The sequence below is a fragment of the Neolamprologus brichardi genome, chromosome 7 (genome assembly GCF_056152115.1).
Source record: "Neolamprologus brichardi isolate AB-2024 chromosome 7, ASM5615211v1, whole genome shotgun sequence".
Lineage (NCBI taxonomy): Eukaryota > Metazoa > Chordata > Actinopteri > Cichliformes > Cichlidae > Neolamprologus > Neolamprologus brichardi.
Window position 1 is genome coordinate 63,406,319 of NC_142110.1, and position 18,369 is coordinate 63,424,687.

An 18,369-nucleotide genomic window follows, 5' to 3' on the forward strand; every position below is an offset into this window, starting at 1 on the left:
CGTGTACATACCTTAATAAAAACAAGCAGGTGAGATGTTAGAACGCTTTTATTTTTATTTTAGTGGACACTCAATACAATAGACAGCTACTGGGGTTTGGGGTTTGTTTAACCTGAGTAGCGAAAAGACCGCGGGGGGGTTGAAAACGATGTGCCGGGAGTCCGCTGTTCTCGCCGGCTGTAATAATCCTCAACTTCGCTGTCTGCTATGGAGCTGGCGGGTCACAGACATCTCCGAAAACGTCGGAGCTCGTTTGGAAATATATGATATCTTGATAAACTGAGCAGATATTTGAAGTTTACACAGCTACATTCTCGCTTGAAAAGAACTTAAACGTTTATTTTGTGACCCAGAAAGAGTAATATTTAAAAGTTTTTAGCCCTGCTCGTCCGCCATTGCCGCGTTTGAGTTTTGGACGAAATGCATTCTGGGATATTTAGCTGTACCAAGTCCACACAAGTCATCACCGATGCATGCTCGATAAAACGGGCGGAGCGAGAACACATCCGGGACTTTTTCGCGTTCTCGGCTTGATGCGTACTTCGAATTGGAACAGTACTTGGTCTCCGACTGATGACGTATCACGAGTACACGAGAACACAAGTACGCACAAGTACGCATATTGAAAAAGGCCCGTTGTGTACTTGGTACAGCTAAATATCCCAGAATGCATTTCGTCCAAAACTCAAACGCGGCAATGGCAGACGAGCGGGGTTAAAAACTTTTAAATATTACTCTTTCTGGGTCATAAAATAAACATTTAAGTTATTTTCAAACGAGAATGTAGTTGTGTAAACTTCAAATATCTGCTCGATTTATCAAGATATCATATATTTCCAAACGAGCTCCGACGTTTTCGGAGACGTCTGTGACCCGCCAGCTCCATAGCAGACAGCGAGGTCGAGGATCAGTGGGAGCCAGCGAAAACAGCGGACTCCCGGCACATCGTTTTCAACCCCACCGCAGTCTTTTCGCTACTCAGGTTAAACAAACCCCAAACCCCAGCAGCTGTCTATTGTACTAAAATAAAAATAAAGGCATTCTAACATCTCACCTGCTTGTTTTTATTAAGACATACATGTACACTATTTTTATTAATAGAGATTTCACTACTGAGGTTAAACATGATATATAAGTCACTTAGATCACTTCTAAATGTTAATGTTTGGTTTATTTCAGTGTTTTATTTGTTCCTGAGTAAACCGGTTTGGCTGTGATTAAAGTTAAGCTTCATAACATATTACTCACAGTTAAATTAAGAGGGGACGGCAGTAAAAACTCCGGGCCTGTGACATCATCAAGTACGCTGGTGTTCTCGGCAAGTCCTTACTCCCGTGCGGTCTCGGCAAGTCCGGTCTCACCGAGAACGTGAGTAAGTACTTGCGTACAGTGTTGCCAACTCCTCAGTAAGGAAAATCGCTATTGGTTGTCCTAAAAGTTGCTAGAAGTCGCTAAATGACGTCACCACCTAATTTGCATAATTGGTCATGTTAATGTAATTGTAATCTATGTTGTTGGAGAGAGAAATAACATCGTGGACGAGACATAAAGTGAGCAAAAAACGTCCTAAATGCATTTAGAATTTATTTAGAACTACAAATTAAATTTCTTTTAGCAATTATTGTTTTTTTAATGTCACAATTCCAATCCTGCTCCTTTACCCGGGCTTGGACCGGCAAAAGTGACCCGAAATAGGCACTCTGGTGGAGTTACTTTGTGTGTGTGTGTTTATAAGTAGTTTTAAACCTGATCCACAAAACAGCATAAGAGTAAAAGAAGAACTGACTGCGTTACAGCACCCGCTGCTTGTTGAGAGTAAAAGCGATATGCGCTTTCACGTCTTTTTTTAGCGACTTTTTTTCTAAAAAAAAGTCGCTAGGGGGTCTGAAAACTCGCTAAATATAGCGACAAAGTCGCTAAGTTGGCAACACTGGCTGTAATATGCAGATGAGCCACAACATTTAAACCACTGATTGGAGGATGAAGTGTGGTCTGGCTCTTTCAGTCTCGGGGTTTTTAGGGCGGATCCAGTTCAGTCACATCCTGCTGATGCTCGACAATAAGAACCTTTTTCATTGTGTTCCTAGAGTCATTCCTGAGCAGTTTTTGAGGTGTAGCAGAGAGTGTTGGCCGTCTGGGTTGACCGTTGCCTTTGGGTAATGTTTTTATTGTTCGCAATCAGTCAGTAAAATGTTGTTTTTATGTCCATTTTTACAAATGCATTAGCAAAATGTAAAGGTGAAACTAAGGCTTTATGTAAAAATACATGACAATACTTTAAACATTTATAGAAACAAAAGGAGAAAAATGTTTCTCTCTGAGATTCAAACGAATCAAAGGCATTTATTATTATTAGACCATTTTTTTTAAAGGCTACTTGTTTTTCTGGAAATTAATGAAAATTATGGGAGAGAAACAGAGTGGGAACATACAAAGCTGATTTTAGTGACAGAAGGGGATGATTGTTATGCACAATGGCTACACTTTATGCTTCTACAAATTTAATATGCTCAGAAAACAAATAGCTCTTCCCGTTAATACATGATGGAGTGTGACGTATAATTCAAGCCATGTGCGAGGAAAAAACAAATGATGTGTGGGCTCAGACAGCTACAGTGACTTATGGCAATATGTTGCTGTGAGCCACTCTTTGACAACTTGAGAATACAAATGATAAACTGAGATAACTCAGAGGGAGCACACCTCTGAAGGCGTCTGCCTCTGTCCTCCTCTCTCCACAGGTATGCCTTCTTTTTCTTAGCTTTCTCTCTCTCTCTCTCTCTTGCTTGTTTCCATCTCTTCAATCCGACTTCCCAAAGGGAATAACCTCCCTGACACGCATCTCTTCCTCCACTGAGCGAGTTGCTATAACTTGCCCTCACCTCCACCGTACACTCACAGCTGTTACTTTTAATTTATCTGCTTTTGCTGTATGACAGATGGCACATAGCCATCCCAGTGTCTGCCGGTTCAATAAATCTAGCCCTGTGTAGTGGAACATCTGCTATGCAAATTCACCTCGTTTTTCTGTCACTTTCGTCTGTCAGCTGCGAGATAGAGATTTAGTATTACTTCATTTAACATCTTCGCCTTCCTCGTCTCACTTCGCCTTCTTTCTTAACGGTCTGCTCTCTGCTGTTGTGACGCGCCCGTCATGTTATCTTTGTTCGGATCCATTCTGTTTTTCCCGTGATGCTTTTCACAGTGTCGAGGAGCAGATTCACATCAGCCAGGAAGGAGATACTTTGCAGTAGGTTTGCGCTATAAAACACCGCTTTAGTGGACAACACAGGCAGCTGTCTTAAATCATGTAGCTTTACCCTGGACAATTCTGAGAGCGGCAAAAAAAAAACCCCGCACAACTTCACTTCTTCTAGCAATCTTCACAGCAAAGCTGCACATTTTCATCCCACTGTGGGAATGCTCTTCTTCTCTCCGCCTCTCTTTATCTTGCGATCTGTTTCATCCCACTCAGCATTCACTCGCTTGGAGAAAAAATATGCTGTCAGTCCACAACGTCAAACACATGTCTCTCGGCTCATTCCAGGCACTTTCAAATACAGCTTCCTGCAGTTGGGAGCGTTCCAGTACTCCCCCCGTATGAGCCCACTGGTCGTTTCAGTGCTGGAGAAAGCCTCTGGGATTGTGTATTTCATTCGATGCCAACTTCAACACCTGCTATTTTGGAATCATTGCAATTATAATTTTTTGCAAGGGGGGGTGATAAAGCTGTTAGTGACAGCTGTAGCATTTAAAAAGAGGGGCTTGTTTTGTTTTTTTAAATTGCAAAATCAGCTGCAGGTTTATATTTCTTCTTATTTAAAAAAAAATATAGTGGTGAAAAGCAAGATCTGCTTTCAAACTTTATAAGAATAGTTGCTTTGTGTTTTATACACCGAACATCAGCAGCAGCGCACAGGTTGCTAGAAGAAGAACTTGCATCGCATGGAAGAAACTAACACACAGGGGTCAGTGCTTTGGAGATGTTAATCGTTTGTTACAAAAGCAAGTTCTGTTTGTCTGTTTTGGTCTTAACTGCAAACAAACCAAGAAAGAAAAGTCTTTCTCTGTGAGCTTCTTTTCTTTTTTTTTTAGCTCTGTCTCATTATGTTACTTTAGGTTTAACACTTTTTGGGAAGCCTTTTTTGTTCCTATTGTAGTGTACTTAATTGCTATTACATCCACTCCTGTATTTTGCGTGCTTTGTTGCTGGGAAAGTGAACACCCAGTAAACTGACAGGTTTAGAAAGATCTCCAGTGTGTCTTGGGTCTTCCCTGCGGCCTCCTTCCAGAGAAGATGAGGAGGGGGAAAAATGTCAGTGTCCTCCACCTGTAAAACCACTCCCGTTTTGCAGGTTGTCTCGTTGTTGCCCGTCTTGTGCACCTGTTTTTAATTTCATTAACACCAAAGCAGCTGAAACGGATTAAAAACAGCCTCTGCTACCTAAATGAGCAGATCAAATTCCCAGAAATTTAATTGATTTGTCGCTATACACGGACTAAAAAATGTTCCTCTAATTTTTTTGAACAACATATTATTCATTTGTTTTATTTTGTTTTCCAAAGTCCGTCAGATTAATTTTAAAGAAACTCCCAAGAGAATAAAAATCGTGTCTGTTAGTCAAACTGTCAATTATGGTAAATGGCCTGTATTTATATAGCGCTTTTTACTAGTACCTAAGGACCCCAAAGCGCTTTACATATCCAGTCATTCACACACACATTCACACACTGGTGATGGCAGCTACATTGTAGCCACAGCCACCCTGGGGCACACTGACAGAGGCGAGGCTGCCGGACACTGGTGCCACCGGGCCCTCTGACCACCACCAGTAGGCAACGGGTGAAGCGTCTTGCCCAAGTACACAACGACCGAGACTGTCCAAGCCGGGGCTCGAACCGGCAACCTTCCGATTACAAGGCGAACTCCCAACTCTTGAGCCACGATCGCCCCTATAAATTTCAACTCCATCAGAGTTTCGAGCTGTAGTGCATGTAAGGGATTATGTCTGAGGTTGTGAGCGTGCCTACTGTAGCTAACCTGATTGAACTGTAGGTTTGCTTCCTTGAAACAACTGCCAGATCTTAGCGGTTTCTATGGTAACTACAGTCCTATAATAATCAACATTGATGAATTACAGTTTGAATAATCAATTAATAACTAAACTAAACAATTAAGAACTTTTCTGATTCCAGCATCTAGTTTTGTTTTATTATAAGTGATGGAAATTTAAAATGATATTATTGCACTGTTGACTAAACACATCAGATGCACGTTGTGCCATCACCAAACAGGGGCTCAAAGTGTCTGGTTACTGGTTTTACCCATTACACACTACACACACAGACTCGTGTGATAAAAACAATAGTAGCCACAGTGGCATGGATAGTAATAGCAAACTCAGTCAATAATATAATAATAAATTTTGAGAGTTGACATAATAAATGATAAGTAAAAACTGTACTGATTAGGCAATGATGAAAATATTCATGTTATCACGACTGCTATGTCCATACCTGACATTGCTGCTTCTTGGAAGAAGCGATGTTCTAAAGTTCACACGGTGAAAGAATGCGTGAGCTGAGAACACCTGAAAGAAGCCGGCTGTTAAACACGCTCATCGGTTTCTTGGCAAGCAGAACATGTCTGCAGCTTTTAAATAGCGCTCTCTATCATGTGCTACACCTGCTCGTCTCAGCTCTCGCTGGCACTGGAACCAACAACAACTGTGTGTAACTTCTCTCCTGGAGGCAGGTAGTGTACGTCAGGCCTGCCCTCCTCCCCCTCAACTGGTCAAGTTGTCGTCATTCATCTGGCTTTTTTGTCTGTCTGGAAACAATGTGTAGCCTCCGGCTGAGGGAAACAAGCTGTAAAAAAACCCTCACGGGCACTGTATTCGTTATTTTCTACTGCATATTTAGCCTCACTGTATTTATTTTTAATGCTTTGGCTCTAATACTACAAGTATAGCACTTTTATTTGTTTACACTATATACTTAGTGTTATATAAAGCACAAAACGGTGTCTACCGTCGTCAGTGTCTGAACGCCTGAAAAGAGGAAATGTTTGAATATTAATTTTGCCAACGTTTGTTGAGTAAGTTTGTTTTATCACTGAGCAGAATTAGCTCTGGTGGAAACGCTGCGTTTTTGTTTGCTTTTTTTAGTGTTGGCCTAACTCGTGTTTATCTGTGATGACAATATGAGAACAGCTGTGCAGAATTTCAAAATCCGAGGACATCCTGAACTATGCTGTGACATCGTCCAAAGTTGCCCTTTCCTACATAAGATAAGATAAGACTTTATTGATCCCACAAAGGGGAAATTTTTGCGTCACCTCAGCTCAGGTACAGATATCAGAAGGAAATACAAAAAGACAATAAGTACAATCATCATGTACAATTATTATACATGTAGACATCTTCCCATCAGATGCATTCTGACAAATGGAAACTGCTCTTGTTGGTCTAGGCGAGGGTGCTGCCTTGTTAGAGAGCGCAGAGAAGCTCTGCTGGGAAATGTAAGAAAAGTATGGGGCGGCCGTGCAAGTGTGAAAGCAGCTATAGTTAGAAATGTATGGGTGGACAAAAGCTATGCATAGCAGCTTCTACAGGCTTGCTCATACTATGATCTGCACTCAATGTGTGCTTTAAAATGTCTCACTTCTCTTTATGGTCAGTGGTCAGTTGCAGAGGCCTTTCATACATTCAAAGTATCCCTTCAAGGTATCCATAGGGATGTTTTGTTAAATATAAATAAGTAATATTTATATGTACCTTACATTAATATATAAATGAGTGCATACCCTATCCGCTATATACAATCTTTGAATGTAAGTATAACAGCTTATCCCTATAGTTTGGGTAGTTTAAGTTTATTTTGGTCTCTACCGATTAAAAAATGTGTCCTAGCAGCTACTATTAAAGTTCCACTATATTTAACAGCAAGTTGCTTACTTTGAACATGTGACATCTTCTGAAATGTCAAAAATCAAGATCCATTGGCAATAAATAAGGTTTTACTACTCTGGACCTTATATAATGTCAGTGAGAGTGGACATCCCTCACATGCTCATCTCAGGGACAGAGCCCTTACCCATCTGTTGTTCAAACCTGTTGTTTAGAAGGAACAACCTCCCTTCAAGCCTTCAATCTGGCATGAAGGGATCTGGGGAAGGAAACTAAAATACTTTTTTTAGACAGAAAATGAACTGAAGAGCTGTGCTGAGATCTAACATAAGCAAATAAAGTTTATTTGTTGAGATTATCATTTATTTTGAACTGTGATTCACGCAAAAAAGAGTTCACGATTGAAAATATGTCGCTGGGAAGGAGAATAATACGTGCCCTTTAAAAATAAAGCATATTTAATCAATATCTTCTACTTTCAGCTGCTTCCTTTCCATCCAGAGGAGGATGCTATCTGTAGCATCCTCCTCTGTCACACCAACGCTGTGCATGTCCTCCTTCAGTTCATGAATCTTCTTTTTGGTCTTCCTCTTATCCTGCTGTTATTAGGAGGCCTATATTCACTATCCCTCCTTTGCACACGTCCAAAACCCTCTAAAACTTGTCTCTCTAACTTTGTGTGAAGGCTCAATATATAAATTGGTCAAATCTGAGAAAAGCTATGACTTGGCTCTTGACTCTGCTTTATAAATATAAATGCTGGAAAAAATAAGGTAGCTTTTTTGTGCTCATAATGCATTTTTGCTCACAAGTACAGGAGGAAATGACATTCAAGAATGAAAAACACATTTGAAATCCGTTAAACACTACAACCAAAAAACCCTTATCAATTTGAAACCATTTTTCCAAACAACTTTGTTATATAACCAACTTTGAGCTTGAATATAAGAGAATATTTCAAAAGCAAAAATGCATCACTGTAATGTCTGAAATGCTGTGGAAGAGAAACGAGCATTGATTTGCTGCATGCCTTATCTGTTTTCTGATAATTCAGTGGAAAAAAGAGATTATAGCAACTGAATGATCTGCCTTTTACTTATATTTTGATAACAGGCTTATTCCTCTAGCTTTCATTTCTTTCATGGTCGAATAATTGGCAAATATAAAATATCAGATTCTATTTACTCAAAGAATTAAAACCATGATATTGCTGAGTGAGTCAGGGCTATATGTATAGACGTAGCTTGTACCGATCAACTTTGACCATTTGCTGATGACATGAGCCACATGCTCAGTCCTGATAATCATGATGTCATAGAAATAAGATTTTCCCAACACCAACTTAGAGCAAAACACGTTGCGACAAAATATCATTGATTTGGAAACTTGAACAACTGTTTTTTTCACAAAGGAGATTTGCCAGAAAACTTCCAATTGCCAGAGTTTTCAACAAACCCACAGGGATCACATCCTGTCACCACGGCAACTCTTCTAATGGTCTAATTCACACATCTCTGGAATTACTCAGTTCTGTGTTTCAGCCAGTGATGTTGTTGACAATAAGACATCGCTCTCTCTGAGACAGCCCAAGGAACCCACAGCCCATCACACAGCTTACTGCTCCAAGTTTACATAGAATATGAATTTTTAATTATAGTTTGAGTTTCTTTTGAAGTTGATTTGGTTATTTTTTCTAACTGTTTCTCAGCCCTGAAATTTTTATGTTGCAATGATTTTTCACTGAGCTTTGGTGATTTCCCCCACCGACACAGCAAAAAGCTGTCACTACAACTTTTCATGTATGACATGTAGTTATTTGAGCCACAAGCCGTAGTTTCTGTAACTTTTAAGGTTTTCGTCTTCTTCTTTTGGTGGTAATATTTCCATCTTTTGAACCAAAAAGCAAAGCTCCTAATCTACCCGCATAAACCATCATCAACTATCAAAAGAAGACTCACAGGACTAGAGCACTCGTCGTTTCGCAATGATCTTCAAACCTCAGTAGATGAAAACTCTTGGCTTTACAGGGTTTTGTTTATATCTTGAGACTGTAGTAAACATGACTTGATTGCATTTCTTTTTTTGTAGGGAAACTGTCAAATCATATCAGATTACTTTAATAACGGTGAGCCACCCACATTTCCCCTCCTTTTCCGCATCTTCAAAGCATCATCCAGACTCAACTGCTGCATGTTATGAAGAGAGCTCTGAGGAGAAAGGTTTTCATATTTCTGCCTTGTTAGGACTTTTATCTTTCAATAGAGTGAGGAGCCTGTATACTAATAAGTGTGGATGCAGGATATGTGTTTGTGTATGTGTGTGTTTGTCTGTTTTCCACACCAGGTCACTAAGGTCCTTCTGTAGCTTTGATGAGCTCAGCCTGAATCTGTTCTTTAATCTTTACGAACTCCTGAAAAATCTTTTAGTGTTGGGAAACGTTTCCCCCGAGAGCTGAGCTAGACAGAGAGAGGGATAACGATGAGAGAAAGTGAGTGTGCATGGGGGAAGATGGGGGGTTGATCACTTTGTTGATCAGGTTTACACTTAAACATCTCCCTCCTCTCTCCAATTCTGCCCTTCAGCCATCTGTTCATCACATTGTCACCTCACATTGACCTCCTGCCTGATCTTTCCATCAGTATTCCAAAGCCGTTAGTGGAAGGACTCCAGGAAGGGGGATGAGGCCACAATTCATCTGCTTGCTCAGTGATGGCACGAGTCTGACTGCACTGAATCTGTTTGACAGCAGAGTTTAAACTCTTGTGTCTTCTCTGAGAAACAAGAGAAAATGCTTTTTCACTGATTATAAAACGAGACTATTTAAAGTATGGCCAGCCTTTAAAAACACAGTTCTTGTTAACGTTGGGGTTCTCAGAATACTAAAACAAATACATTCAAAGAAAAAGAAATCAATTATTTCTAGATTGATTCTTGCTTTGCCTGCTGTGAGGCCCAAACGTGTTGGTGGGTTTATTCAACCTTCACACTCGTCCCCGATTCCTGCTGGATTGTTTGACCTGTTGGATTGTTTGACCTGTTGGGGTGGCTGTAGCTCAGGTGGCAGAGCAGGTCAGCCACTAATCAGAAGGTCGGTGGTTCGATCCCAGGCTGCCTCCTGGCTGCATGACAAATATCCTTGGGCAAGATACTAACCCCATGTTTGCCTACTGGTGGTGGTCAGAGGGCCCGGTGGCGCCTCAAATCATATATATTATCTTGCTCCTTACTACCCAGACTTCGTGATACCAAAAGCATTTGTTTATCCCTGTCCAATTGTCTTTTTTTTAGCTTCATCATCCTTTTTCCTCCAGTGTTCCTGGAAGGTGCCTACACTAGGGTGGCTGTGGCTACAATGTAGCTTGCCATCGCCAGTGTGTGAATGACTGAATGTAGTGTGAAGCGCTTTGGGGTCCTTAGGGACTAGAAAAGCGCTATACAAATGCAGGCCATTTACCTCACATGGGGTTTTGGACCCCCCTGTGTTTAGCTAGCACCACAGGCAGGCAGGGGTGAATCCTGACATCACAATAACTCCTCGTATTAACAACTTGCTACAGCAATTAGATAGACTGCAAATAATTCCCATTCAGAAATTTATAGTAAAAAATGGTTTATATAGTTCCTTTTGGTTATTCCCTGATTTCACCAGATCCACCATAGTGCAGTCAAGGATCGTCTTCAGTTACGATCCTCGCTGTAATGTGCTTCGTGTAACACACAGCTCAAAAACAACACTTAATGTCTCATTAATACAATGAGCATTTAAATTGGCCAGAGGTCCCCATAAAACATAATGATGGCATTAGAGTTGTGGAGTTAAGTGTATGAAATTAACTTACCCACTTTGACATGCCCTCCAGCGTTTGTTGAACTCAATTTACAGACATGTTTTTTGCTTTCACTTCCACTTTAAACAAACCAACAAATGCGGCCTTAAATAATTAAAAATTGATTCCTGGTGCACCCAATGCGATTCATAATCGCTTATCTGCAAACTTTAACATAATTACTCTTCTACAAAACGATGTTTCGTCAAACGTTTAATAAAAGAGAAAAAGCACTGAATGGTTCATTCATATTTTTATGGATTCGCTCTCATCCTCGTCCGTCAATTAACAGCTTCCTGTTTGCAAACATAAATGCATCATTATGTAACTTATGCCTTACATTTTATTGGATTGTTTCCTCCACATACACAGTTTTTGCTTATAGTTGAATGAATGCACAGAGTAGAACTGAACAGGATAATTGATTCTTGATCTTTTCATCTAAGTTGAGTTTCCTCTCCTTACTTCTGTGTTGTTTGTTATTGTTTTATCGAGCCTTTATCATGCAGTGAAATTGATATTTTTGTATGAACAGTTGCACAGTTGTATGTGTTGGTTTTGCCACCTGGGGCTCTCCCCACATGGATCGAAACAGCATACCAAAGATTCAGCGGGGAGCGCCAACGAAAGCCTCCCAGAAGAAGAGTGAGCAGACATCAGAAGTATGATTAATGAGAAACTTGAAGAGAAGAGAGATGAAGGAAAAGGAAATGCCAGACAGGAGTATAGAAGGCTGGAAACTGTAGCAAAAATGCAGACTGTGTGCATCAGTGATTTTTTTTTTCTTTATTTTTTTGCTTAAAGGTCAGCGGATGTGTAACCCATAAGTAAAACTTTCTCACGAACAGAAATGCTCACTTCTGCAGCATTCACAAGTGCCAGTGTGGCGTTAGAATCATCGTTCAATGAGCCACATGGAAGGAAGAAGGCAGACTGCCCCTAATTTCAAAAGGTGTTAAACACAACCTGCACAGAGGTGACGTAAAAACCTGAGAACAAAGAAAAACAAGAGAAATGACAAATACGAAGCCTGAACTAAACTCAATGGGGAATGCAAAAATAAAAATAATATCTTAACTGCACTACTGTATAGCTCTGTGTAAATAATCATTCTGTACATACGATAAATTTTAATCCTACAACTGTTTATAACTTGCATAGTTCACATTTCTGTATAACTGTATATCTCAGATTTCTGTATAGTTTTTCATATTTATATCCTGTTCATAGCCTGTACATAGCTTATACTCACTACAGCCTGTACATACTTATAGTTATAGAATATTCACAACATACTTCATACCGTGTATATTATAACTAGGGATGCACCGATACCGATACTGGTATCGGGTATCGGGGCCGATACTGTAAAATGTGTGTGTACTCATACCCGTAAAAGTTAACCGATACCATGAACCAATACTAACTTATTTCATTAATCAGAGGGTGGATTGTCATTTCTGTTGTAGTTTTTAGATTGACCACTAGGGGGACATCCCGCGCTAAACAGGCACATGGTTAGACGAGTGAGACTGGCGGCTCCAGATAAAAAAGAGAGACTGGAGGCTGCTGTAGCTAGGCTAAACAAAATGTCAGCAGTGTGGACCGGAACAGCCAACTTTAACTCAGGTTTTGGAAAAGCGATGAAAAATGTCAAGAGAAAATCCACGGGCAGTTAAAATAACAGAGGCGCTGACTCATTTTATTTCTCTGGATGACCAGCCAATGCCGGCCTTGGAAAACATAGGATTGCACCGTCTTCTCAGCATACTCGAGCTGTGATATGAAGTATAATAAATAAACAGAAGTGTTTATTTATTATTCTGAAAGCTCGAGACAGTGCCCAATAGTTTAGTGATATTTTGTAAAATTACAATGTGGAGACTCTGCAATAATTTAACAGAAGTGCTTATTTTTCACTTGAAATTTTTTTGTGGTCATTTTTATTAAGATTTTATTTTTTATCGGCAGAGAATAAAATAAAACCTGTCTTCCAATTCATTGCATTTGTGTGTGTGTGTGGTAGAAGTATCGGTTTTTGTACTCTGTATCGGCAAGTACTCAGATCCAAGTATCGGTATCGTATCGGTTTGAAAAAATTGGTATCGTTGCATCCCTAATTATAACATACCATAATAGACCCATTTCTGTAATATACTTACATATCTATATTATTGCTAATATATATTGTAATATATCTATATCACTAAAGCACTTCTGGATGGATGCAAACTGCATTTCGTTGCCCTGTACCTGTGCATGTGCAATGACAATAAAGTTGAATTCTATTCTATTCTATTCTAAGAGGTAGTTCAGTAGACAGCCTATGGGGCTAGAGGGAACGGACAAAAAACGCACTAGGAAGAGAAAGGTAATAAAGAAGAGGTGGATGCCCTGAACTTCAAAATAAAACTGGAAGTAGCCTGAAAGGGAGCCAAGAATGAACAAAGACCCAACATGGAAGACAAGAAAAGGGAAAAACCTTCAGCAACATAAAGGGAGAAAGAGACTGTTGATCATGAGAAAGGCCGTAACACAATTGCTGCAGGAGTCCAGACTTAAAAGGTCACTCCCATTAAAAAAAAATTAAAATGTTTTATTCACATAAAACGTATGACAAAGACTGACACTATCGTGCCACCTGCCTGTAAGGCGTGTTAATAATTGTGGTACGCAAAGAACAGCAGAACTACACGTGTTAACTAAACAGGTGACGTTGAAAAAATGTCATCATTCAGCCACCGACAGTAGTTTTAGCGTTTTGCATAAATTGTCCAGCAGATACGTTGCAACAGTTCTCGCCTATAGTGTGTTTTCTAGCATATAGCCCCTATTTGTACACTGCTGGAATGTTGCATTTGGTAATCTTTGACCTTTTTAGGACCAGCGGGAAAAGCAGCAACAGTGTTACAACTTATTTCCACCCACACATCTCTAGTGCTCTTTTCCGAGCTTGCACTGGCCTGAAATTGACAAAATTTCGCAACTAAATTGAATAAACACGCAGACTTGATTGCACTGAAGATGTACGTCTAGTAGAGGGAGGATATTATAAAGTGAGGCAAGTTAAAATGTATCTTTTCATATTATCAGGTATATTGTTGTTTATACATTTAACCAACTGATACTTAATGCCAGTCAAACTATTAACACATTTACTTTAAATCTGTCAAGGGCGCCTAAATAATAGTCAGCATATTTCACTTTTGTTTTTCAATTTCATGCCCAGGCAGTCAACTCGTGTTGCAGGGTATATTGCACCATTCAGCCTGTGTAAGATTTATAGGAGCAATATAACCGATAACTCCTACTTAATATCGCCCGTCCCTCCTCTGTCTCCAGCGTCACTGTTGTTCAGCTCACTTTCTTTCGGTTTATGTCTCTCTACAATATGAGGTGGAGTCGCTGTGAAATTCCTGCTACTGTGAGACATTATTTAGGATAATAACGGGTGTATGCTGTGTAATTGCATAATATCTGCAGAACCTTAGGCTTCATGACTGAAGCTTGATTACCTCCGTGTGTAGGGGGGAAAGCTTGTATAATTTCAGTCCCATAATGCACAATCAAGTTGGTTCATTTTCTCAGGACAATCTATGCAATCAACATGTGTTGCTTTTATGAGGTTCTTGACGTGTGTGTGATTTTTTGGCCTTTGAAAATCATATTTGTGGGGCTGTGGGGGGATTTGAACGCACAAAAAACAAAAACTTTTTTTGCTTTTCTCAAATTCTGCACCACTTCTCTGTGTCTCTGTTGAAGCCTCGCTGGAGAGTACAAAACTATCCCTGGTTAGGAAGAGGTTAATGCAAAGCAGTAACATAACGTCCATTCGTTTTCTGCTAGGCCTTTTTTTTTATGTATGAAAGAGGTATGAAAAATGGCTGCATTTAGTGAGAAATTTAAATGATGTTGTCAACGTTATGGCTATCGAGTGGAAAGGTTAGAGGGAAAAAATCCAAATCCCCAAATTGAAACCTGAATACCTACCTAACGACCAGATATTAAAACCAAGACACTAAAATCAGGCATTGAAGAAAAGACCCACAAACTTAATGCAAGTAATTACATTTTTATCATTTAAAAGCCTCCGCATCCGATTGACACAATTTCCATTAAAATGTAGTCGTTCTGGGTTTTTTTAGTCAGAGAAAAAATATGAAGCTTATAACTTATAACTAATCCAGTGATTTCTTTTATGTGCAAGCAATACAAACATGAGTTACTGAAAAAGCACTGCAAAGTCGCAGGACTCAAGATCGTCAAGGCAGTTCTCATTCTTTTTCCTGTCCTTCAAAATTTGACCAGGAAGATTTTCTGGTTTTCTGGCAGAGGAAGAAAATCAGAGTTACTGTAGTCAAATATTTAAATCCAATTTGAAATTTGACATTTGTATTCATTACTCTGTACTTGTTAACAATGACCTGTTGTCAATAATATGCCTAATTATATATATTTTTTATTTATTTGCCTCTCAAGTCAAGGGTAGTGTGTCTTAAATCAGCGGTCTCCAACCTTTTTTGCGCCACGGACCGGTTTATTCCCCGACAATATTTTCACGGACCGGCCTTTAAGGTGTCGCGGATAAATACAACAAAATAAAACTAGTACCGGTACCGAGAAAAAGAAAATTTATTCATAACACACGTGAAGAGACCAAGGAAAACAGACTAAACGATAAAAACAATAACAAAATAACGCTAAAAACCGATAAAAACCCTGAAAACTATACATTTCACACCTGAGCCTCAACTCTCGCCGCCCAGTACCAAACGACTCACGGACCGGTACCGGTCCGAGGCCCGGGGGTTGGGGACCGCTGTCTTAAATGATGTGTCTCATTCTTTTTGGCAACTGGTTCCTTCAAGTACATTTATTATACGTATGTAAAGCCATTGATGAGCAAAACTATAGTGATTTATTTAATTATATATAACATTTATATAATACATAAACATTGTTTATTCAATTATCTGTTTGTCTGGAGAGATAATCAACCTTCTTTTCCTCTCATAATAAACTACATAAAGCAGTTATGCTTCTTAACTTTTTGATATCTTTTTAGTTATGCTCTTTAAAACTGTCTTGTGAATTATTCCAGTTAATGATCACCTTGGTCAGAACCGTTTCTTTAAAATGTCACTTGCAGGTTGTGTGAGAGCTTCTTTAACCATAACCACGTGTTGATCTGTTCTGACCTGTTCCTGCCTACGAAGATGTCCTTTTATGCTGCACTGGACCATTTCACAGACCAATAGTTTAGCTGTGTGAAAACACACCCAGCGTGAGATAGATGCCCTTCCAGAGACCAAGACATTGGAAAAGTAAGTTTAGCAAGTTTTATTGGGAAGAACGAGTTTATCAAGGATAAAACGTGTCTTAACTCTTAGTTTGCAAATGTAATGGCAGCAGCGTGTTTGCGATAGTCAATTTTTCATCTATGAAAAGCTGTACTGAATATATAAGAGCATAGGAATGATTTCGAACTCTATATAACTGTTGCAGATCTATTGCAAAAGTGTTGTAAGACCATCATGCCTTAGTGTTCCTCCAACGATTTCTTCATCCTATTTTCCTGTCCTTTTCCTCAGAGATTCAATAGCAGTGCCAGAGCACGCAGAGTTTTATCTGTGCAGTGTGAGTAATGCAGTTCCTTTCTCCTGAAGAGAAATGTAAATAGCACCGGTAAAACAGCCTATTTTCACTGGGGGAGTTTCATTTTCAGCCAGTATTAGCTCATAACTTAGAACCGGGCTTCATCTAAAATCCATGGAAAGATCTATATTCCTTCTCCGACTGTAATCCCTGCTCTCTCTTCTTCATGTCCATGGGCATGATTGCTGTGATACATTTCATATTGCAGCAGGACGACTGTATCATGGGGTTCGGAGAATAGGACGTTACTCCTGTGAAAAGATGTGTACTCCCTGTCCAACCTCGGGGAGCCCCTTACCCTCCCCCTTCCGCTGAAGATTAAATGGATATAGTGGAAAAAACACTGCGGTCACCTATTAACCATCTAATACTCTTATTGCACTCCTACAATCAAACTTTCTCTCCATTTTCTCTCACTTTTCTTCTGCTTCTTTGCCTTTCTCACTACACGTCTCTCTGCGTCTCCAGGGCGAGTATTGTCCAGAAGAGAGTCATCTATTTCCAGGATGAAGGCTCTCTCACCGTTCAACTGTGCGAGAAAGGTAATAACAGCTCCCCATCCAGTCTTTCTTTTCATCCTTGATTGCGTATCATGTTGCTAGTGTCCTGTGCTCTACGTGTAGTTTACCCCCCTCTGTCTTTGGCGAACATTAGCTCTCTTTATTTCATACCATATTTAAAAAAATCTCAAACCAACAAAGCCAGCTGGGGAAAATTGCGAGGACAACAAATCCTGGATGTCATGGGAATTTAAATATTGCTTTCTGTTTCACTGCAGAGCCCAGCCGCTGCTTTCATGCTACCTGTGATTTCATTGCAGAGAAAAATGGCACTCTAGCTTCCTAAAGCTCACAGCCAGCCTGATAAACACTGCGCTCTTGCGAGACAATAAGGCGACAGGACTCTCTCAGCTCTGATGCACACATTTATTGTACAATAAAAAAAAAAGAGAGCCTGGACGAGTGGTTTCGCAAACTTGATCTCAGGGGAATTTTACTTTCATAAAATCCTCCTTACCTCTCCGAAATCTAATTTTCCAGGCTATTATGCAAGCCAATCAAGCCGCCCCGTTTCAATTTGCTGACGCAAGTTAGGTGTTGTGAGTCATCCTGCTATAACTTAGATGTCAAGTGAGGCTTTCTTTTTTTTAATAATTTGGTGATTCATAAATATTCAAGAAATCCCCTTGACCTACCTTTGCAAAACATTGGTCCTGGGCAAAATCTGAATATTTATAAGCCTGAGTTAAAGCTAATGTGTCATTTTAATACCGGTTTATGTAATTTTGTGTCATTCTCGGTGATTCCAAATTGTCAGTCGCCAGGTAATTTATGCAGGTGTGCATTTATATCAAACCTTGCACGTCGGTGTGTCTGTTTGTTTACTCCAGAAATGGTTTTTTTAGGATTAATCAGGGCCCTGCGTCCTGATTAACCTTAAATTTTTACACAGAGTGTCATTTTGTTTGTGCTGTCACCGTCGCATTCTGTCTCCTCGTAGAGGGTGAAGCTACGCAAGCTCCTGCCATTGAGTGCTGTGCCTGTGGAACCGCCAAGTACAGACTCACCTTTTATGGAAACTGGTCAGAGAAAGTACATCCTAAAGATTATCCAAGTGAGTTCAGCTTCTCGACATCTTCTGACTGATGCATACATGTACACAGTGCACTCTGGTACCTGGAAATGCTCTGTAGGTCTGCATGAAAAATGTATAAAAGTATTGTAAGATGGCAGAAACGGTAAAAAACTGTTTGATAATTTCTGGCTATTGACATTTTTTTAAGTTCACTACAGCTCACAGTAAATAAATAAGTGAATAAATAGGTGGAAGGTGCTGAGTTTGAATCCAGTTTACATGTTCTGCTTGATAAAAATCTCTTTTAGCTAGGTAGGTAGAATTAGCACTGTCTTCATCTTGATGTCTGAAATGTGGTTGATGTGTAGCCCAGATGGCAGCCACTGAGGATATGAAGTGTATAG

The 18,369-nt window shown here is 39.8% G+C and overlaps 1 protein-coding gene across 1 annotated transcript in view; it reads left to right on the plus strand.

Moving 5' to 3' along the window:
• Positions 1–18,369, plus strand: part of spon1b (spondin 1b) — a 135,337-nt gene that overhangs the window by 23,211 nt on the left and 93,757 nt on the right. Inside the window, exons 4-5 of the mRNA XM_087844096.1 lie at positions 16,859–16,932; positions 17,891–18,004. Of these exons, the coding sequence (XP_087700222.1) occupies positions 16,859–16,932; positions 17,891–18,004 (188 nt within the window). The remainder of the gene's footprint in view (positions 1–16,858; positions 16,933–17,890; positions 18,005–18,369) is intronic.